This window comes from Mytilus edulis, unplaced genomic scaffold, assembly GCF_963676685.1.
Source record: "Mytilus edulis unplaced genomic scaffold, xbMytEdul2.2 SCAFFOLD_814, whole genome shotgun sequence".
Classification (NCBI taxonomy): Eukaryota; Metazoa; Mollusca; class Bivalvia; order Mytilida; family Mytilidae; genus Mytilus; species Mytilus edulis.
The window spans coordinates 7,407-31,102 of record NW_027268510.1 but is presented as its reverse complement, the minus strand read 5'-3'; the positions used below and the strand labels follow the sequence as shown (position 1 = coordinate 31,102).

General features: G+C 33.7%; 3 protein-coding genes across 3 annotated transcripts; all 3 read right to left on the bottom strand.

The window, feature by feature from the left end:
* Positions 1 to 2,000: 2,000 nt before the first annotated feature.
* On the bottom strand, positions 2,001 to 23,261 carry LOC139507613 (uncharacterized). Its single transcript, XM_071295823.1, has 5 exons — positions 22,980 to 23,261; positions 19,602 to 19,669; positions 6,587 to 6,658; positions 3,297 to 3,380; positions 2,001 to 2,452 (listed from the first exon to the last, which is right to left on the bottom strand). Exons 1-5 carry the CDS (start codon positions 23,164 to 23,166, stop codon positions 2,177 to 2,179), a joined length of 687 nt encoding a protein of 228 aa, XP_071151924.1. The 5' UTR covers positions 23,167 to 23,261; the 3' UTR covers positions 2,001 to 2,176.
* On the bottom strand, positions 11,463 to 16,128 carry LOC139507611 (uncharacterized). The gene is made up of 4 exons (XM_071295821.1): positions 14,653 to 16,128; positions 13,767 to 13,902; positions 12,788 to 12,889; positions 11,463 to 11,691 (listed from the first exon to the last, which is right to left on the bottom strand). The coding sequence occupies exons 1-4, from the start codon at positions 15,788 to 15,790 to the stop codon at positions 11,463 to 11,465; spliced, it is 1,605 nt and encodes a 534-aa protein (XP_071151922.1). The 5' UTR covers positions 15,791 to 16,128.
* LOC139507614 (uncharacterized) lies at positions 17,030 to 19,368 on the bottom strand. Its single transcript, XM_071295824.1, has 2 exons — positions 18,458 to 19,368; positions 17,030 to 17,449 (listed from the first exon to the last, which is right to left on the bottom strand). Exons 1-2 carry the CDS (start codon positions 18,726 to 18,728, stop codon positions 17,199 to 17,201), a joined length of 522 nt encoding a protein of 173 aa, XP_071151925.1. The 5' UTR covers positions 18,729 to 19,368; the 3' UTR covers positions 17,030 to 17,198.
* Positions 23,262 to 23,696: the final 435 nt, after the last annotated feature.

Below are 23,696 nucleotides of genomic sequence, written 5' to 3'. Positions count from 1 at the left end.
TAGTTACATGGAACTTGTACTCTGTTTTTAAATATAACTTGAAATTTGTCAAGGCTGTTTTGAGGGATGAAAGTACTGTGTTATTTGATCCCAACCTTTAGAGTTTCTGTCATTCTGATAAGATTTTCAATTGCAAAAGTGCCATCAGTAGTAATATTATCAAGTCCACATAAATTAGACCGTTTTGCTGCTGAACAAGTAGTCAAAATTTTGAAAAGAGTACTGTCTGACAGAGGAGTAAAATCAGCTTCTGTGCATACTGTCTTGTACGTATGTATCAGTGCAGAATGACAAGTTCTTCGTACAACTTGGGGTATATTTATGACATCTCCATTATCAAAATGCAAGTCCTTATTTCCAAAGGAACAAATTTGTATAAAATTAGGATCCAGAAAAAATGCCATTGCATGCTTCAGTTTTTCCTTATCCATCTTATCTCTGTAGTTTGGGGTCTTTTCAGTTTGTATTGTCCCAACACCAAAGCGTGTTGCATGGCTTCTACTCTGGTCAACTTTCCATTTTGACATTCCAGGTTTTAATTCTAGCAGCTGTGATTTACTGTTTAATGATGTGGTTGATATTATTGAAAGTAATTGCATTTTTAATGCATTACTGTCAGCTTCATCATATAATCTCAGTATCAAATTCAATAATTCATCTTTGCTCTCATTTTGCTTGTCAACAGCATTATTATTACAGATGTCTTCCACGAGTAGATCAAGAAGTTTTGATGACTGTCCAGGTGCAATATGGTCAAGCCCTGTACAAACTGCTTCTGAGGCTTTTCTTCTTACATACCTGCGATTGAAATTAAAAAGGAGTTAGTATTACAAAATAAATGGGAATGGGTCTATGAGACACAGATGATGCCCCTGCTTGCATATTGTATGCATAACTCAGGAACAGCTAAAAAAAAATTGTAATCTATATTTTGTGGTACTAAGCATTGTGTATTCATAACATTTGGTTGAGGCAAATTTTAGTTAACTCAGAGAACAGGTAAAAAAAACCTGTTTTTCCATTTGTAAAGGGGCATAACTCTGGATTAATATAAGTGACATGACCAAAATTCAATCTTGATCTGTATTTTGTGGTAATAAGCATTTTGTATAAGTTTCATAGCATGTGCGATTTGGTTGAGACAAAATAAAGTTCAAGAATGGATACGAGAATTTAGCAATTTTTGAATTTGTAAAGGGGCATAACTCTAGAACAGTTAAAGTGACACCACCAAAATTCAAACTTGATCTTGCATTGATAAGCATCGTGTATAAGTGTCATACCATTTAGTTGAGGCATTCAAAAGTTTTAGAACGGAAATCAACTTAGACAAGGGTGTAACCTAATGCCCTTCTTTTTGAGTTATTGTCGAAAATTGGAAAACTACCCACAATTTCATGAATAAAATCCCACAACTCCATGAACTCAGCAACCTTAAATTTAAAATTAATAAAAATGAAAAGGGAGACAACATTAATAAATTTAAACAATTAACCAAAGTTTCATGAAAACTGCTCAAACATTTTTGAGTTATTGTACTAAAAGTGGAAAATCCCACGTTTTGTAATGAATAATAACAAGGCAATGTAAAATAGAAAGTTAATAAAAATGGAAAAGGGAGCTGACATCAATAGATATAAACGATTTACCAAAGTGTTATGCAAATTGGTTTAAGTAATTTTGACATGTTGATGACAGATGGACAACAGTATACCATATTATTGCATAGCAATATAATATTTCTCACAAAAAGTAACCAAAAGTTAGCGTGCAATAAATTCTAATATTGCACTAGTGCAATAAACGTCAAAATTCATGACATCATCAACGACAAAATCTTAGTTTAAACCAATTTTTACTTCCAAATATCATATTGCTATACAATAAAAGGGTTATTGCATGAATATTGGTGAATATTGTCCTTCGCAAGCTCGTGTAATATAAAATTCTACTCGGGGCAATATTCCCAAATATTCATGCAATAACCCTATAATACTTCACGTAAACAGGCATATACAAATAAAAAGAACTGTCCTTGGACAGATGAGAAAATTATAGATCTTCTTTGCCCTGTTCAAGTAAAAATAATTCAGGACTGTGTGTATAGTTATTTTCCATTAAAAAAACTGTTGTTATATTTGTTTATTTAATCCTTGGCTATTGCTCTGTATGAAATTTAAATATAATATATGCAGTCAATGATTATATGATTTATATGCCATGAATTGTTTCTATAATGACCTCTCTGTTGTTTAAGAACTCTTAAAAAATACCTCTTAGTACTATCTTGTACACATTCCAATGGCTGTTGAAGTATGTATTTGATAGGACTCATGTTTCCACTACTTAGATTTTGAAGTGGCTCATTCAAAACATGTATTCCGCTGTTGAGATGCTTTTGACCATCTGAAGTTAGGCTCCAACTGGATTCTTGTGACAATGATGGTTCAGACTGAAAAACAAATGTTTACAATTTTGCTTTCTATCAAATTTTGACAACTGTTAACCATTTCAAATACTAAGAAATAAAACATTTTAATGGACATAATAGTTGTTGGTACATATGAAGGGACAGGTTTTAAAATATTCAAATCAAGTTCAACTCCATGAAATATTTATGTGCCTGCTGTAGGCCAGGAACATTTATATTTTTTTTAGTGTTCCTCATTGTTTAATTATGAAACCAAAACTTTTTTTAAAGCTTTTATGATGAACAATTTTTTAATCGAATCTCTTATCAGATTTCATCAATTTTTTTAAGAGCATTATCAGACTTAAGAATTATTTTTTAATTTTGTGGCAATAGGGCCTAGCTGGCAATGATTGATCACATTTTCTTTGAACCTCAGTGGTCATTAAGTCCACTCACATTTAAACCAGCCTTGCAGTAGTTTATTAAATAATAATTTGTATAAAACCTTCAATGCGGCTTCATTGGTCGTGTGGTCCAATTATTAATAAAAAAAAAATTTAAGGGTCCCTGGAAACTAGTGTCTCGCCTACTTTTGCTGTAACCACATAGTGAATATTTGTAAATGTCACTGCCGCCGCTGTAATGTAGGATCGCTCAGTCTTGCTTTTTTGACTGAAGTCGAAGGCTCATTAAGAATCCCAGATCCTGTCTTATTTTAATTGATGTTGACTGTGTAGACTGTGTAGTATTCTTTTTTTTTTTATATTCTTATCTATTCAATGTTTTAACTTGTTTTATGTCTCATGGACATTTTTTCCCCATTACAATATTGAAATGTAAATAACATTTTCACCAAACTTGGGTATGGGAACACTATATTTACCTGTGATGATACTTCATACAGTCCTGGTGTATCAAAACAACTGACAATTTCTCTGCGTGGTCTTTTCAATACAGGCTCTTCATTCTGATAAAATTCAATGTTTGCATTCATGAAATTAAGAAAATCCCTAAACATTAGACATACATCATTATTGATTGAATCAGCTAGAATATTAAGCAAGCTTGCTGGGGCAAGCTGATGAAGTGTATAAATAATAAAATGTCATTATAATTTTGGTGGCAATACGTCTATTTTTTTGTTGAAAAAACAAGTGAAACTGCGAGCTACTGCTCACTGATGATACCCCCGCCGCAAGTGGTTAATATTAATAGTGTAAAAATATGCAAGTGTTCGGTAAACAGGAAGTTGTCGAGTGATGAATCTGAAAACGCATCACACGGTATAGCTGACTTATATAAATCCTGAAACCAAATTTCAGAAATCCTTGTATTGTAGTTCCTGAGAAAAATGTGACGAAAATTTTCAACTTGGCTGTCATGTGTAAAATCATACAAGTGTTCGGTAAACAGGAAGTTGTCTAGTGATGAATCTGAAAACGCATCACACGGTATGGCTGACATATATAAATGACAGAAAGGGTGGATGTGTAGTTCCTGAGAAAAATGTGACGAAAATTTTCAACTTGGCTATCATGTGTAAAATCATACAAGTGTTCGGTAAACAGGAAGTTGTCAAGTGATCAATCTGAAAACGCATCACACGGTATAGCTGACTTAGATAATCCTTGTATTGTATTGTAGTTCCTGAGAAAAATGTGACGAAAATTTTCAACTTGGCTATCATGTGTAAAATCATACAAGTGTTCGGTAAACAGGAAGTTGTCAAGTGATGAATCTGAAAACGCATCACACGGTATGGCTGACATATATAAATGTTGATACCAAATTACAGAAAGGGTGGATGTGTAGTTCCTGAGAAAAATGTGACGAAAATTTTCAACTTGGCTATCATGTGTAAAATCATACAAGTGTTCGGTAAACAGGAAGTTATCAAGTGATCAATCTGAAAACGCATCACACGGTATAGCTGACTTAGATAAACCCTGAAACCAAATTTCAGAAATCCTTGTATTGTATTGTAGTTCCTGAGAAAAATGTGACGAAAATTTTCAACTTGGCTATCATGTGTAAAATCATACAAGTGTTCGGTAAACAGGAAGTTGTCAAGTGATGAATCTGAAAACGCATCACACGGTATGGCTGACATATATAATTGTTGATACCAAATTACAGAAAGGGTGGATGTGTAGTTCCTGAGAAAAATGTGACGAAAGTTTCATGGGACGGACTGACTGACGGATGGACGGACTGACGGACGGACAGACAGAGGTAAAACAGTATACCCCCCCTTTTTTAAAGCGGGGGTATAAAAAAAACAGTTCGCAAAACTACTTTTAATCATGCAAAATATTGTGATAGTTACTAAGCTGTATATATATATATATATATATACGGTATGTATGTATGCTGCTGTACTATTACGTACATAGTATTGGGTTTACACATTGATATCGTAAAATATCAGCCGTTAGCCACATTGAATGTGAACCTTTTTAGTGATTGAGTGCAGCAACAAATTAATAATCAAAGTACTGAAGTACTGAACATTGGATGACCCAAGTTCTTGTGGATTGTCCAAAAAGTACTTGTCTTAGAAAAAAAATCACATCTCTATTCCTGAGAGTGAGTCTCTCGTGCGTGGATGATAAAAGCCACTTTACGCTGGCGTATTGGGGAGCAGCCATGTGTGTGTACAAATATATATATATATATAATTTCAATTTTTCTAATAGAATGGATTTGGGTAGGCATTTGTATCTTCCTGCAAAAAATCTGTAATCATCCATGCAGAGTTATAGTTCCTTGAGATTGCAAAGATACTTACATTCTTAAGATACTCTTCTGCATGCATGTACATAGATATTAATGTTTTTTTACTTTATAGCAAGCGGTAATGAATGTTTGTTTGCACTTGATGATGTTAAAGCTGTGATATTAATAGAATTTCGGAGCAACTGAGCAGACGACTATAGGAAGGAGGATAAATGACATCATTGCCTAATATTTTCGAAGATTATTGACCTGTAAATGTTTACTTTTGACATAATTAAAGAACCTTAGTGAGCACGCTCACATACCCCACGTCCCCACATTGTCATTGGAGAAATTAAATAAGTGTAAGAAAAAAAAAAATTGTATAAGAAAAAATATTGAATAATAATTTCCTGTCAATATATATGCACATCAACATAGTCTGTCCTTATTATCTACAAAATTTCATGAAATTCTGTTGTGTGGTTTCAGAGGAGTTGAGATGACAAACTGTTGCAGAAGTATATTGAAGCAAATAAGTTCAAAGGGGCGTAACTCCTAGAAAAAAAAATTGAATCGTAATTTCCTGTTGATATGCACATCTACATAGTATGTCCTTATTATCTACAAATGTTCATGAAATTCTGTTGTGTGGTTTCAGAGGAGTTGAGATGACAAACTGTTGAAGTAGTACCTTAAAGCAAATAAGTTCAAAGAGATGTAACTCCTAGAAAAAAAATTGAATCGTAATTTCCTGTCGATATGCACATCTACATAGTATGTCCTTATTATCTTAAAAGGTTTCATGAAATTCTGTTGTGTAGTTTCAGAGGAGTTGCGATGACAAACTGTTGCAGTAGTACAATAAAGTAAATAAGTTCAAAGGGGGGTAACTCCTAGAAAAAAAATTGAATTGTAATTTCCTGTCGATATGCACATCTACATAGTATGTCCTTATTATCTAAAAAGGTTTCGTGAAATTCTGTTGTGTAGTTTCAGAGGAGTTGCGATGACAAACTGTTGCAGTAGTACATTAAGCAAATAAGTTCAAAGGGGCGTAACTCTTATAAAAAAAATTGAATCGCAATTTCCTGTCGATATGCACAACTACATAGTATGTCCTTTTCATTTGAAAAGGTTTCGTGAAATTCTGTTGTGTGGTTTGAGAGGAGTTGCGATGACAAGAAACAGGACTGACGGACGGACTGACGGGTCAAAAACATTATACCCTCCGCAACGGTATAATAAATTATGACTAGGAGGAAAAGTTGTCTCATTGGGACTTATACCATATCAGTCATCTTCTCATATCTACATGAATATACATGTAATCATGATAATAAAAAAGTTTTAAGTGCATCATCTACAAAAAGTTTGAAATAAATTTGTTTGTAGACCAGAGAAGTTTTACATATTTTGGCAACATAGTATAGTGTGTACAATAATGAAGGTTTATACCTTTAATAAGCTATCTGGCTTGAAGTCTTTATTTTCTTCTACAGGATCTGCTCTACTTGGTGCTACAAATATCTGAAAAATAAAATAGAAAAAATATTCTTCAAGGCCTTACAAACATTGAAAATAACTAGAAAAACAAGAATATGTCCATAGATCACATGAGCCCCAATTGCACTATCAATTACTATGTTCAGTGGACAATTTGGCATTGAGATTAAAATATCATATATTAGGCAAGATTGGTACTAAATTTTAAGTTGATTAAATGTACTTTATCAAAACTTCTTTGACCTGAAACTGTAACCTGAAGACAGACAAACAGACCAATGGACAGACAGATGAACGGACAGACAAAAAAAATATAATGCCCTTTGTCAGGGCATAAAAACCTACAATCATAAAATGTTTGAAGAAATGTTTACATTAAATCAATATCATAACAAGCTGATCACTAAAATCAATATATCCGTCTAATGTGCAACTCCTTTTGACAATGTTTGACAGGTCTCAGAATAACTTTTGTTCATTGTTAAAATGTAATGTACATGTTACTTACATGTATACTAGTCCTGACATTATATTTTATTGTCATGAAAAAAGCATGATTTTATAAACATGTAATGTTAAACTGGTCCCGGGTTAGAAGTAAGGTTGGGATCCTGCTAACATTTTTAATTTTGACTCATTCTGAAGTTATGTGCCTGTCCCAAGTCAGGAGCCTGTAATTAAGTGGTTGATATATGTTGCTGTGTAACATATATTGGTTTTCCTTAAAAAAAGAAATTTTACCCTAATTATAGGCCCTTATTTTTCTAGTATGAATGGTTTTACATTTGTGATTTCACGGCTTTTTATATCTGACTTTGCTGTATGGGACACGGGGGGTCTCAACATGGGATTTTGGGTACAGGTGTGCAGCTGGGATTTTAAAAACGCCCCCCATTCATATATTGAATAATTGTGAAATCCCTACCTATACATATATTTCACAGCGAAATCATAACCCATTCATATATTTATCTATGGAACGCCGTGACTGTCTTATGATGTTGATTGTTTAATATGTTCGGTGCTTTATGCATTATGTTCAGTAGTATGTATATTATGTTCAGTAGATATCCTATTATGTTCAGTAGTTATTACATTATGTTCAGTAGTTATTACATTATGTTTAGTAGTTTTTACATTATATTCGGTGCTTTGGTTATTATGTTCAGTAGTTTCATTATTATATGCAATGGTATTTAAATTATGTTCTGTACTTCTGACATTATATTCAGTACATTTTTCATTATGTTCAGTTCTTTCGACATTATGTTCAGTAGATTCAATATTATTTGCAGTACATCATGTAATACCTTCAGCAGTCCCAATTACTTTATATTCAGTAGATTATTCATTATGTTCAGTAAAAGCATCTGTATTATATTCGGTTCGTTCAGCTTTATGTTCAGTGGTTTTATCATTATGATGATGTAGTAAAAGTCGGGAAGTCAATAGCGGAAATTGTCGGAAAAAACGAACGCGGATATTTTTGACGGACGTTTTATTCATGAACATGCACCTTTACGTGATTAAATTAAAATGGAAGAAATGGAAGCAGTTTTAAATCGGTGTGGTTAACGTTCCCAAGTTGGCATTTTCACAAGGAAAAAATAACTCCTGACTTAATTTGTAAGTTGTCGCTACAAGATTTCGCATATTTAGGTATGAACGACAGGAGAAAAATAATGGAATTAAGAATAGCTTGTGTTCATTTCAGCAGCAATATTTTGACTAAGAGTAATAACAAGTTTTTCATTCCCAAAGAAGCACTGGAATCCCTGCTTGAAATCGATTTGACTGTTTTTAAAATATTCCCTGTGGACTACCCCCCCCCTTTTTGTGCTCTCTATTTTCAACCCTCGAATTAAGCTTTCCAATCTAATTAAAATTAAAACCTTGCTTTCTAACCAATCTGTTCATGTACCGGACCGGCAACTTTCTTTATTTAATACGAAAATCTAAAGTGCCGTTATACACATGCATGTTGTTTGCTTGGAGAATACGCCCGCAAAGAAAGACATAGCCTAAATCCGAAGGCACAAATAAGAAAAAGAAAGTTTTTTGGCAAAGGGTGCCGGGGTAATTCTATCTGTGTTCAAAATATACATGAAATATTTGCCACTGCCCCATTTTTGTTCTTAAATTCTAATCCTGAGTTTTTTATCTGTTACATGCCAAGAAATCCGAGCTAAAAATTCCGGTCGACCTCCTACGGCACCCATTAGTATATAAAGATTTGATTTCATTCAACAAATTTTAGGACCTTCATGTACGTGTCATTTAGAACACAGCTATATACATTGTACCAAATGGTCAATATTAATCATCCATGTAATTTGCTTTATGGGATGTTTGAAGAATTTCAACGGAGGCAATTTCTTGGCATGATCAATTGTGTGTTCATCTTCCCTTTTTCTCCTTTGATATAAAGCGTTCCAATGAATAACAAAATAAAAAGAGTTACGCAAGAGACTTCTCATTTTTACCGGTTAAAGGTGATGGGTGCTTTGCGGCTCCTCATTTCTTACCCATGAAAACTTAAAATCTTTTGTATCCCCCTCTAAATTTAAGCCAATTAAGAAAAAATATCCCCTTCTACAGTGATCCGAAAAAATTAAAGGCGACAATAATAATACATGTAAATCTTATAAATAATCAAAATGTTTCTGTGTATTGGTTTTGGTTTGTTCTTCAAACTACCACTAAAGGGCAGTGTCTTGCCTGAATACGAACTGCTTGATAGTGAAGAAGTGCCCTTACTTTAAGATCGATTATGAATAATAAGAATTCATGAACCTCAAGAAATCTGACGTACCCATAATTGACAATCCTGACACGAAATTATCAATTGGCATTTATCCGTTTCAGATCCGTTCATCATCCATTTTATCCGTTATACGTCCGGTAGAAGTCCGTTGGTAAATTTATCTGCCAGACCTCAAACGGATGTATAACGAACACGTTACGGATACAAAACCGAAGTGAAACGGACGAGTACCGTACAAAACAGACGCCTACCGGACGTTCAACGGACATTTCATCCAATGGACGTCAGTTCAAAGTTTTTAACATGCTCAAAATTTTCCACCAGACAGAACGGACGTCGACGGATTAAACGTACGCTAAACTGACATGCCACGGATATGGACGGACGTCTAACAGATAAGAACGGACGTCTAGCGGACATGAAAGGATTGAAAAAAAGTTATCCGTTAGGCATTTGTTCGAGCTATCTTAGTCAAAATATTGCTGCTGAAATGAACACAAGCTATTCTTAATTCCATTATTTTTCTCCTGTCGTTCATACCTAAATATGCGAAATCTTGTAGCAACAATTTACAAATTAAGTCAGGAGTTATTCTTCCTGGTGAAAATGCCAACTTGGAAACGTAAACCACACCGATTTAAAACTGCTTCCATTTCTTCTGTTTTCATTTAATCACGTAAAGGTGTTCATGAATAAAACGTCCGTCAAAAATATCCGCGTTCGTTTTTTCCCGACAATTTCCGTTATTGACTTCCCGACTTTTACTACATCATCATAATGATACAACCACTTTTACTACATCATCATAATGCTACAACCACTGAACATAAAGCTGAACGAACCGAATATAATACAGATGCTTTTACTGAACATAATGAATAATCTACTGAATATAAAGTAATCGGGACTGCTGAAGATATTACATGATGTACTGCAAATAATATTGAATCTACTGAACATAATGTCGAAAGTACTGAACATAATGAAAAATGTACTGAATATAACGTCAGAAGTACCGAACATAATTTAAATACCACTGCATATAATAATGAAACTACTGAACATAATAACCAAAGCACCGAATATAATGTAAAAACTACTAAACATAATGTAATAACTACTGAACATTATAGGATATCTACTGAACATAATATACATACTACTGAACATAATGCATAAAGCACCGAACATATTAAACAATCAACATCATAAGACAGTCATGGCGTTCCATATTTATCAGCTCAAATAGTACCTATATGCATATACAATCTTATTATACATCAAAAACACTTTTCAAATATACAATACACTTTAATTTATATGAAACATTGAACTTTTCAAACAATAACAAGTAAAAACACTGTTTTGAAGGTGCAATAGCACAAACAATATGACTTCACAGCTGGTTATAATTATGAGCCAAAAACACGCAGTTTTGAGGAAATAAACCTGTATTTAATGCATTTTTTTTTGCTCTATGAGCAATCAGTTGAAAAGTTAAGCAAATTCTGCACAATTTTTTGAAAAATTTAATTTAACAAACAGTAATAGAAGTTCCGTGTTGAAGGCTGTACTTTGACCTATAACTGTTAACTTTTTATACATTGTGACTTGCATGGAAAGTTGTCTCATTGACACTCATACCACATCTTCTTATTTATAAGTAATAGAAAACTCTTTGGTGGTTTTGCACCTATGTAATGTAGTGGATTTGCTTCTGTATCCTTGAACTTCGGCGATTGTCCGATTCAGAATGTGACGGGATAACAACTTCAGCAAATCTCCCGTCAAAGTCCTGAAATGCATGTTGATGTGAAACTGATCTCTTCTGTCCTGTAGCTCTACCTTCTTTTGTTTTACCATGGTTTGTGTTCATTAACTTTTCGACTGATTGCTCAATAACAGATAATTCTTCTGCAGAAAGAATTAATACACCAGATTGAAATGTTAAATTGACATGGCATATGATATCAGAGGCTGTTATTGAGACTATTTCAAATATGTTAATCTTGTACGTGTCTTCACTTATCCTCTCGTACTTTGAAAATGTAATTTGTAAGTCGTTTAAAAAGTCTGCCGAAAAAGAAACCGTATCTTTATGTCCAACTGCCTTTTGTTTTTAGCTACAATTGTTCTTTGCATCCTTTGGATGCGTCCAATTTGAAAACAAAGAAAAGTCTTTGCTGTCCTATCAACATAGGCGAAGTCCTCAAAAAGATTAATGCCGTTGTCTGTTCCTAATTGTGCCGATTTGGCCATATTTGGTAAGGCAGCCTGTCGTACACGCACTAACCTGTAACAAATATAAATCGTCAATTTTCGAAATTAAATCAATTTTTGGAGGCTTTTTTTAAGTTTCAAATGCACTTAAAATTTGCCTAAATTAAATATTTCATAAATATTTAAAAAACTAGTTTTCCTATGCATGTAGGAATTCATACGCATGATGCCATGAAAGAGGGTTTATACATAAAAAATATTGGCCTTCTTTTACTTTAGGGATCCCAACCCATAAAGAACTCTACAAAACTATTCTTAACCTCAAACCTCAAACCTTGCCGTAACCCATACTTAAACCTAACACTAGCCCTAACCCTAACCTAAAACAACCCCTAACCTAACCATAACCACGAATGCTCCTTAACTCTAAAGTATAGGGACCCTTAAAGTAAAAGAAGGCCAAAACATTAGATATGCTATGTTGCCAATGACCAAATGAGACACCTCTCCGTCCAAGACCCAAGTTATTTAATGTATGCAATTATAGGTCAGAGCATGACCTTCAATGTTTCGGTTGTCATGATTCTCACAAATCAAATCAAGACAGCCCCAAGCATCGCTTTACTCTGTACTATTGATTAAAATAAACCACAGTTCACCTCCTTGCTCTCTACCCGCCTTTATTCATATGTTTTGCATTGCGACCACAGGAAAATGTTATTATAAATTTGTAAGTCATTTCCGTATGTATTTTAAAAACAAATCGATTATTCCATTGGTTTTTTTTAAAAGGTGTATGCATCAATGACCCACTGCAAGGACCCCTCATCAATCTTTTTGTAGGCAGCTGACATTTTTGCCGGCATCGTGCTATTTTGCCGGCTATGATTAAAATTTCTTATTTTTCCGCTTTGTCAGTTCTTTGTGTATAACGACTTATACATTGTATATGAGTGAATTTGTAAAATTATTTTTTAAATTCTAAGACAATCTGCATTGGTTTTGTTTTTGATTTTTCTTAAAAGGAAGATTGCTTTAGAAATATGCTATTTTGCCTGCTATAATTAGATATTTTGATAAATAGCCACTGCCTTTTTGTATGGCTTATATTTAAGGGCATGAAAGATATCTGACAAAAATTAATGTATCTGTAAGAATTAACTGCATACCTGTCTTTTGATAAATTTGGGTCTTCATTTAGAAGTTTTACAAGAGTTGTCTTATGTTGGATGCCATGTTCTGGAACCAGAAGTGTTGCGTCTATTCTTTGTCTAAAAAATATTAATTGTCTCTGAAATTCCATTGAATTAAGTGATCTTTTGTACATCTTTCATTAATAGTTGTCATGGTTGTATTCAGTAAAAGTATGTGAAGAATCTTATCATAATTCCCATGCTTAACTATAACATTTATATAATATAAAGATGTTTTTACTTATTGGGTTTGTTTTTTGTGCATATAGCACTGGCTAGCAACACACATTTTCGGGTACTGATGGGGGTGATTCAAGCATAGCTGGCAATAATTTGATTGGTTGATTCTGAGTCCTTTGATAACGTTGTGCGAGCCTCATGTAACTTCTTTTAATGTCTTATTTCCTCAGTGTTTGTTACAGTAAAGGTTATCTTTCTTCTTAATTAATTCAGCGTACTCAAACATAAATAAATATAAGCAACAGTAGTATACCGCTGTTCACAAAGTCATAATACGATAAAAAGTGAACAATCCGTGAAACACACCAAAACCGAGGGAAACAACCAACCACAAGAAAACAGCAAACACATAATTACACAAAGCCTAACACCAAAACACAGAAACGGACTGTCTGATTTACAGTTGCCAATTCATGACTTGGCACAGGACATTATTCCGGAAAATAATGGTCGATTTAACCTGGTTTTATGGCCAGTCAAACCTCCCGCATGTATGGCAAGTGTAAAAAATAACACATACATCACACCACTGTAGACTAAAAAACAGACATATCAGTAACATTCACCACAAAGAACAACTGTGACATAGATAAATAATGCATACATTACATGTGTACAGGTTTTATGAGAGAAAGAAAATGCATTTCCCATGACACGGTAAATCACTATCGCCTTAGAATTCCTGAATATATATATATTAAATATATAAAATTACCGTTTCTGTAAAGAGCTCGGTATACTGTCATCAATATTAACGCTATTCTGGTCAGAGTGTTCTTCAAAATTGTCGATTGCTACATCTATACATTCATGCATTTCCATGAATTCTGAACTTGTTGGTTCAAAAATGTCTGAAATATATTGATAAAGGTTACATTAGATACAAGTAAAAAAAATCATCTCTGTTTTATATTAAGAAGCTTTGATTTTTGGATAAAACAATACATTTGTAGTTGTGTTTGCTTTTATTGTTTTAACAAGTATCCAATCAAAAAAATAGAATATCGAATAATATTAAAAAAATGACAATCAACAATGATATTAAGGTGTTGTTCCATGTCACGATTTTTTCTTCTTAGACATTTCCATTTTCGTGAATTTCTAAGACATCTACATTTTGTATTCACATTATGTAATGAATAAACTTGTGCAATTTAAACCTATGCTATAATAGTCTGTTTTTTTTTAAACATTCAATGGAACTGAGGTCGTGTTGACAAATCTCTTGACTAGGGATTTCAAAAAATGTTTTATATAAATAATATATTTTTATATGTTTATTAACTTGTATTTGTTCTTTTTGTCAAAAGGCAAGAAATCATTTTAAGACCTATGCATAATTAATTCCACAGAACAAACTATTGTTTAAAGAACATGTAGAACTATAAATTATTGTTATTGGAAACAAGTGACTAAAAATTGTTTCATGTATGATGACATATTGATCGCAAAATTTGTCTAAAAATAGTTTGATCTTACAATTTAGAACCTGAAGAATACTTTTAAAAGAATTATGACCATAGTCTGTCATATATACTTTCAGGCACACGTGTTTTCAGGTGCCTTAAGTCAATAGACTGTTTTGAACATAATGTACTTACTCATTGGCGTATATGTAGAGTTCTCATCTTGACTATCATCACTACTATCATGTATTTCCTGAGTTTCATCCGTAGCAATACATGGATCCAAATCGTCGTCATCGCAATATTCATCAGAATCGTGATTGTTGTTGTTACATGTATCCCCTGATAGATTTTTAAACAGTTTATCATGGTTACAATTATCAAAGGGTTTATAAAACCATCCATAATTGTCATCAGTATCGTCGTCATCATCCCCATCATCATCATCCCCATCATCATCATCCCCGTCATCATCATCCCCATCGTCATCATCAAACCCTAAATCTATGTTGAGGTCACGTGGAATTATTCCAAGTTCCTTTGCAAGATCTCGGGCACGACGTATTCCAATTTTCCATGCAGAAATTTCTTCGCCTAAAGCAGGGTAGTCTCTCAAGGAACATGTTACTCCTCCAGGATACTGACTTTTCCATACATTCTCCTGCTTAATGTGGGCTTTGGCAAACTTTGGGGCATTATCATTAGCTTCAATCTGACTTAGTCGGATCATATGGCTTACATTGCGATACATTTGACCATATGGATACACATGATGGTTGCCTACAAACTGGCCATTCTTTGAAAAGAAGTCTTCGCAACAATCTGACCCTGTTAGATGGAGTAAGCATTGGCTGTTTGGAAAATGATCTCTGTAGAAGCAAATAAGCATTACTGCAAAGTGAACTGAAATAAATATGTCGCAATATGTTTCTCGGGACAAAAAATTAGAGGTCAGAGTAAGTGCTTGATTAAGGTAAACATAATTCCGCCAAATTCCTAGAAAATGTGTGACAAATCCTGCGAGAGAGATACGTTCAGCAAGCGAAGCTTTCGGACTGAAGAAAATGTCAACATACTGATGTACCACATAAAGAAAGGCCTTAGTTCCTTTGACTGAAGGAATAGGAGCACGGTCGTCACTTCCATTAATTAGATCATTGAGACAATCTTGCACCCTCTGAAATGATAACTCCTGTGCTACTTTCCAGTTTTGACGATCACGATCTCTCCGTACATGATCTCGTGTCAACCCGTGCACTAAAACAGGGAATGATCTCATAACCAGCTCAATTTGGTTCATATGTACAAGCAAATCTGGTCCAATATGTAGCATTCTTGATGTATGATCAAGGTGATTTATGATTTTCTTATGGTTATGTATTACGTCTTGATCTCCAATTTCTCTTATTACATAACCATTTTCAACCACTTCTTTCCTAGCTGAAAATATGAAACCAAGATGTCATCCAATAGGTCTGAATCTGTCTCCTGCGGTACATGTCATGAGTTGTAAATGCAGTTTTCTTCGCCTGCTGTCACCATCAGAACTATTACCTATAAGCGGTCCTAATTCATGTTCCAGATGTAGCTCATACAAATTTTGTACCTTTTGCCACTGATGGTATACAGTATGATGAGTGAATCGGTTGCATGTTGGCATAAGTAATGCTACTAAATTTCCATAATACCCTTTACTAGTTTTGAATAGTAAACAAAGTTTTTTTCTTGTATTCCAGGAGCCATTTCAAAGTGGGCAATTTCCGCCATCGATACATGGTATTCAGATTTGGCCCTTCCAAGTTAATTGCAACAAAGTTTGCCAGTTTCGGACCTCCCATGATTAACAGTGCTTCGAAAATTTTTCGTGTACTAGACTTATATCGTTTCCCGTGCGGTCCTTGCACATGGAAATTGTTGGCAATCGATTCAATTGTTTCAAGGAAAACATTTTTGTTGTCTAAAATTCCCTTTTCCTCAGCTTTTACTAGCTTATGGTAAATTGCCTTAATGTCACCTCTTGAACTAAATTCTGTCAATTTCTCTCTAAGTGTTCTTGTACGTAATTTTAATCGAATGTGTTTGCTTTTAAAAATGCATCTGAACGACACTTTTTAAGTTCTTCAGATTTCTTTTGAAGTAAATTAAGTTGTTCTGTTTTAGTCATGTAATCAAAACGAACCTTTGTTAAGTCCCTGTTCCCATCATTTACGTTGAGAGTACATAAGAGTAACCTCTTTTTGAAGGATGGCAAAGTAGGTATACCTTTGCACAGCTCACATATGTTTCCTTCTTTCATCACATAACCAGTACATTTAACATGCTTAAATGTTCCTTTAAATTCTGTTGTATGTTTCTTTAAATTAACAGTTACAAACGGCAAAGGATACCAGCTTGTTTTGCTGTCGTCTTCTCCTACTTTAACGTCATTGATTAATAATTTAACATTGAAAGACTGTTCCTCTCCTGATGCCATGAGATATGTTGTATTATTTAAATAATATCCTTGACACTTTGTCACATCTAGTCAACTGGTTTTCTCTTCATTCAAGTTACCTTTAATGAAATAGCTTGCAATGTCTCTAGTTTTGTTAGTCTGAAACTTAGCCTGTCGTTCCTTATGGTCTCTGCTGTTTGCATGTTCCCTGGCTCTCTGGACAGGATTTCCTCTGCATCCCAAGTTTATGTCAATTTTGCAGCAGCGACAATGTGCATTCTTTCGATTAAGCAGAAAAATTCCTTGTTCATCCCAACTGCATAAACATTTGCCAAATGTCCCCTTGAACTGGCATGAAATTTAACATTTTGGATTTTCTTTCCAAAATCTCCCAACTTGTAATTTTTGTTGCAAAGAGAGCAAGAAAACATAGATTTTCCATCTTCCTCAACAACTTAAATTTACAGCTTACATTGAATTTTTCATTTTCTTCTTTCTCTAGTTCACTAATAAGACTCTCCAATCTTGAAATCCCATCATGGAAAATGCTATCATTAACTGCAAAAGAAATAAAATGCATTATTATAAACACTTAAATAGTAACAATAATGCACGCTGTGTCGTGCTAAGAATACTTCCTCTCTTGATTTAAATGGAAGTATCGGCAGACAGTAGGTCGGTGTCTTTATTATAATCACACTTCATATATACAAAGTTCATGGGACGGACTGACGGACGGAGTCGCTCGCTCGAGTTTTACCATATATTACCAATCAATCGATCTTCACGAAGATCTTATCAATCAAATCATGATTCAAAATAACAATGTAATCAACCATGCATGATCAGGCATCAATCAACCGAGTACATTGTGTAATACGGGCCACATTGCCGTTTTACAGATTGCCAGTCAATCGATCGAGTTTTACCATGTATTACCAATCAATCGATCTTCATAAAGATCTAATCAGTCAAATCTTGATTCAAAATGACCATGTAATCAATCAATCAAGTACACTGTGTAATACGGGCCCCATTGACGTTTTACAGATTGCCGATCAATCAATCGAGTTTTACTATTAATTACCATTCAATCGATCTTCATGAAGATCTAATCAATCAAATCATGATTCAGAGTAATCATTTAATCATGATTAGAAATTTATTTATCAAGTACACTGTAATACGGGCTCCATTTATCTGTGTTACAGATTGCCTATCAATCAATTTACCAAGTACAATGTGTAATACTGGCCCCCATTTATCTGTGTGACAGATTGCCGATCAATCAATAAAAATAATGATTTTTGCAAAATAACCAACTAACCAATGGGGAAAGACCACCTGGCAAAAGCTGAAAATAAACAGTTACGCGGTGAAAAATAAATAACGTTGGATTGGCATAAAGTGAAAACAAATAACTCATCCGAAACAAAAACTCCTGCCCCCCCCCCCCCCCCCCCCCCTCCAGAATATCAAAAGGTCGTCCCCTAAACGTGAAACGTTGTTTATTATGGACGAACAAATAAAAATACAACACTTGATTGAAATTAAGTTTGCACATACCATTTGAAACTTCTTCTACGCAGTTTTCTTCTAAATTCTCGAACCCACTCGTCAGTGATGTTAATCCTACATCACTATGACCACTATGTTCCAAAGTGTCCAATTTGAAATGTTTGTTTGATTCATCTCCCGTTATAGCTTCCTCCTCTTGTTTTCGAATGTGTTTTGCAGCTACACAGTCACAATAATCACATCTTAAAGTTCCAGTAAATTCCTCACATTCATGACAATTTAAACATTTCCCTCTGTCAATGCTTCGTATGTCTTTCATTTTGGCAATCAAATAATGACAAATTCTTTCAACAAATTAAAAGTGATTAAGCAAGACACACAATGTCAATGAGAATAGACGCAACAAATTAAGTGCAAATAAATCGATGTGTTACGCAACTCACGTGACGCAACTAGTGCAAAAGGTTCAATATCTACTGGGTAATTTACTGAAGATTATTAATTGTGACAGTGTAATTAAATTTAATCAATATCAAAACTTGTGTAAATAAGTTTCAGCAGATGTGGAAATTTTAATGACAAAGAGTTTGGGAAATTCAGTGAAGATCGTTGCACAACAAACTGAAATTTATGACCCATTGATATATCACAATCGGTCAATTACTACCTATTGATATATTTCCTCGGTAAAATTGCACCCCATTGATAAAAATGTGATATATTTGACGGATCAAAAAAGGGACCCATTCCAGCAGCACATATGTATATACCTTTATATAGGAAGAGACCCCCCCGTGGTATGGGATTTGCTCATTTTTGAAGGTTGCGTTTAGTTCTCTGCAGAATGTCTACAATTTATAACCTTCAGGCCTGTTGTTTTAAATTAAAAAAAAATGTTTTGTGTCAATACAAATAAAATGTTTTGATTGTTTTGGTTTTTTTTGGTATGCATTTACATGTATATATATATACACCATATCAGTATTTGGAAATCTGTTCCCCTTGACCAAAAAACCTCTTTTGCTTAAACTTATGAGATAATACAACAATAACTTTTCCATTGTGGTGTCAGATATATTATCTATCATGTCAGACGTTTAAATTTTACTGGAATTTTTGCAGTAATGGCAGATAAATAGTGATAAGGTGTATTGCTTTGATTATATAATACATGTACACATTTAAGTTGTACCTCAAAATTTGGCCAGATAGATTCTTCCATTTCTCTGGTAACAATCTGTCTGCAATTTCTGCACAAACCTATATAAAAAAAAGAAATAATTTTGATACTTGCACTTTCAAGCTAATTTTTGAATTTATAAAAAAAGTACAAATGTGTGTGATAAATTTTAAAATTTTGTACATTTTATTTTAAATTTAATAAGTGTATCATGTCTATGGGCCTAGGGATAATATAATTTTATTACTACAATTGTTTTATTCTGTGAAAAACCAAATCATGCAATGAACAGATTGTCAAGAAATATATAAATAATGAACATGTATATGGGGAAATCATTGTTGCATTCATAAGTTTTGATTGTTTTCTAAATTTTTTACAGTAACACTTGTATGCAGGGATTGAAGTTTAAATTTTGGCACATTCATAAATGTATGACATGTCACAGAAGACCACATCTTAAATTTTGTCCCAACTGTATATATAGTTCTATTCAAGAAAAGCAGACATTTCAGTAGACCCTGTACCATATTTTTGTCTGTATTACATTGTATTATATCATAAAAAACAACCATTTTTGGAGTAAATGTGTACATGGTGTACACATATGGTTTGAAAGGCACCTAAATTACTCCAAAAATGGTTGGTTTAAATGATATAATACAGACAAAAAATATGGTTCTTCAGACCTTGGAAGTTCTATATTGACAATATATTACTTTCATGTTCAGACTTTAAAAAATTGCATACATGTAGCCACTAGTACTAGCAAGACAAAATGTAAACTTACTTAGATTTTTTTTTAAAAATACATGTTTAGCATAGCTCCCCCCCCCCCCCCCTGAATATCTGAATAAGTTTATTCAACTTCGATGCCCTGAATATTAATATTTTCTAGAAAACGGACTCAGGGCAAATGTGTTATTAGGGCGAACAGACATGATACAGTTCAGACTGAAAATTAAGATTAATTCACTCTACCCCCACATTTGTCCCACATTACTCTTTAAAACCAGATGCTCCGCAGGGCGTAGCTTTATACGACCGCAGAGGTTGAACCCTGAACGGTTGGGGCAAGTATGGACACAACATTCAAGCTGGATTCAGCTCTAAATTTGGATTGTGATTAAATAGTTGACACAGCATAGGTTTCTGACACAGAATGAATGTGTTCTAATGAACTTAAAATTTTTGTTTTCTCTTAGAGCAATTCACTATGCTGTTGAATATTAATCCTCTCAAAACAAGAATGTGTCCTCAGTACACGAATGCCCCACTCGCACTATCATTTTCCATGTTCAGTGGACCGTGAAATTGGGGTAAAAACTCTAATTTGGCATTAAAATTAGAAAGATCATATCATAGGGGACATGTGTACTAAGTTTGAAGTCGATTGGACTTAAACTTCATCAAAAACTACCTTGACCAAAAATTTTAACCTGAAGCGGAACAGACGGACGGACGAACGAACGGACGAACGAACGGACAGACGGACGGACGGACGGACAGACCAGAAAACATAATGCCCCTCTACTATCGTAGGTGGGGCATAAAAATGTTTGAAGAAATTTTCTTTTTTATTTATGAAATTTCAAATGAGAAAAATTGAACCCAATTTTTTTAATCACATCCCCCTTTCCCTTATTCCAAAACTAATCTCAATTAAAATTTCTAATGGAGTTTGCAACAATAACTACTCATTTAAATACATCATAAAATATTAAGATGTAAAAAAAACTGCTTGTTATCACTGAATGTTATTTATTATAATTTATCAGTTGGTAGTAAAAAGTGAATATACATTGTATATTGTATATAACAAAGATTTAAGTTGATTCTGGACAAAGAAAGATAACTCCAATTAAAAAAAAATCTTGCTATTGCACAATATTTTGCAATTAGATATTTCTTGCTTACTATTCTGGACAAAGAAAGATAACTCTAATTAAAAAAAAATTTGCTATTTCACAATATTGTGCAATTAGATATTTCTTGCCATTGCGCAATACTGTGCAATTGAAAAGACTTGCTATTGCACAACACTTAATATAATAATTTTAGATCCTGATTTGGACCAACTTGAAAACTGGGGCCCATAATAAAAAATCTAAGTACATTTTTGGATTCAGCATATCAAAGAACCCAAGATTTCAATTTTTGTTGAAATCAGACTAAGTTTAATTTTGGACCCTTTGGACTTTAGTGTAGACCAATTTGAAAACAGGACCAAAAATGAAGAATCTACATACACAGTTAGATTTGGTATATCAAAGAACCCCATTTATTCAATTTTTGATGAAATCAAACAAGTTTAATTTTGGACCCCGATTTGGACCAACTTGAAAACTGGGCCAATAATCAAGAATCTAAGTACATTTTTAGATTCAGCATATCAAAGAACCTAACTGATTCATTTTTGTCAAAATCAAACTAAGTTTAATTTTGGACCCTTTGGACCTTAATGTAGACCAATTTGAAAACGGGACCAAAAGTTAAGAATCTACATACACAGTCATGACAGTTAGATTCGGCATATCAAAGAACCCCAATTATTCAATTTTGATGAAATCAAACAAAGTTTAATTTTGGACCCTTTGGGCCCCTTATTCTGTTGGGACCAAAACTCCCAAAATCAATACCAACCTTCCTTTTATGGTCATAAACCTTGTGTTTAAATTTCATAGATTTCTATTTACTTATACTAACGTTATGGTGCGAAAACCAAGAAAAATGCTTATTTGGGTCCCTTTTTGGCCCCTAATTCCTAAACTGTTGGGACGTTAACTCCCAAAATCAATACCAACCTTCCTTTTGTAGTCATTAACATTGTGTTTAAATTTCATTGATTTCTATTTACTTAAACTAAAGTTATTGTGCGAAAACCAAGAATAATGCTTATTTGGGCCCTTTTTTGGCCCCTAATTCCTAAACTGTTGAAACCTAAACTCCCAAAATCAATCCCAACCGTTCTTTTGTGGTCATAAACCTTGTGTCAAAATTTCATAGATTTCTATTAACTTAAACTAAAGTTATAGTGCGAAAACCAAGAAAATGCTTATTTGGCCCTTTTGGCCCCTAATTCCTAAAATGTTGGGACCAAAACTCCCAAAATCAATACCAACCTTCCTTTTGTGGTCATAAACCTTGTGTTAAAATTTCATAGATTTCCATTCACTTTTACTAAAGTTAGAGTGCGAAAACTAAAAGTATTCGGACGACGACGACGACGACGACGACGCCAACGTGATAGCAATATACGACGAAAATTTTTTCAATTTTGCGGTCGTATAAAAATTGTCAGTACTACACTGCAAATTAAAGGCTTGGGTTCTTAAGTTTTATTAAGTTATCAAACAGCCTCCTAATTATCTTTAAACTTGAGATGATTACCTGATCCTATTGGAAGCACAACTCCTCTGGTTCTCAAAAGGTGGTGGCTTATCTGAGGCGTGACTGCCCGGTCGGATTCAGGCTTGGATTTACCCTTGTGGTCAGGATGACCACATAATATGCTGCTCCTCCTCCACTTCATACCGAGAGAATACCTGTGGTTCGGACACCCCAAATATTCTCCCATGACAGAAAATATTCCAGCCCGAAAGCAAATTAAATGTCCCTCATTTAAATTTGTAAATTTTCCCAGTTTGTTAGAAATTAGGTGATTTCTTATATCCTTAATGCATTCCTTTTACAAAAATCACAGCGTTTTCAGCGGGATAGAAGATTGATGTATCACATTTTACATTACTAAAGCATGAGAAACTGCATCTCATCTCAACGTCTGCTTCATAGTTGTTGATATGGAATATTAACAATAGACATTTTATGGTTTTCAAGTAAGAAGAGCTCCATAATTTTACGGAAAAGGGAGATAATTTCAGGCAAACTAATTTCTTTTCTACACTTTTATTAAAAAAAAACACACTTTTACCATGTTTACATGATAAACATAGAAAAGTTATAAAACTTCAATTTGGTGTATAATTATACTGGGTTCTTAGTTGTTCATCCAAATAAGCATCATTCAATAGTGTGCAATTTACAAAGGAATGATAGGAACAACTAGTGATTTAATATCATTATTTTTATTTGTATTACTATTTGTGG

Coding starts and splice junctions, on each gene's coding strand:
- LOC139507611 (XM_071295821.1), bottom strand. CDS start 15,790: ATGCTACATATTGGACCAGATTTGCTTGTACATATGAACCAAATTGAG. Junction 13,903..14,652: donor CTCTACATATACGCCAATGA/GTAAGTACATTA, acceptor AATATATTTCAG/ACATTTTTGAACCAACAAGT. Junction 11,692..12,787: donor CCAAATTTATCAAAAGACAG/GTATGCAGTTAA, acceptor TATTTGTTACAG/GTTAGTGCGTGTACGACAGG.
- LOC139507614 (XM_071295824.1), bottom strand. CDS start 18,728: ATGAAAGACATACGAAGCATTGACAGAGGGAAATGTTTAAATTGTCAT. Junction 17,450..18,457: donor CGTAGAAGAAGTTTCAAATG/GTATGTGCAAAC, acceptor TTTCTTTTGCAG/TTAATGATAGCATTTTCCAT.
- LOC139507613 (XM_071295823.1), bottom strand. CDS start 23,166: ATGGGAGAATATTTGGGGTGTCCGAACCACAGGTATTCTCTCGGTATG. Junction 6,659..19,601: donor CTATCTGGCCAAATTTTGAG/GTACAACTTAAA, acceptor TTTATTTTTCAG/ATATTTGTAGCACCAAGTAG. Junction 2,453..3,296: donor TGTATGAAGTATCATCACAG/GTAAATATAGTG, acceptor TTTGTTTTTCAG/TCTGAACCATCATTGTCACA.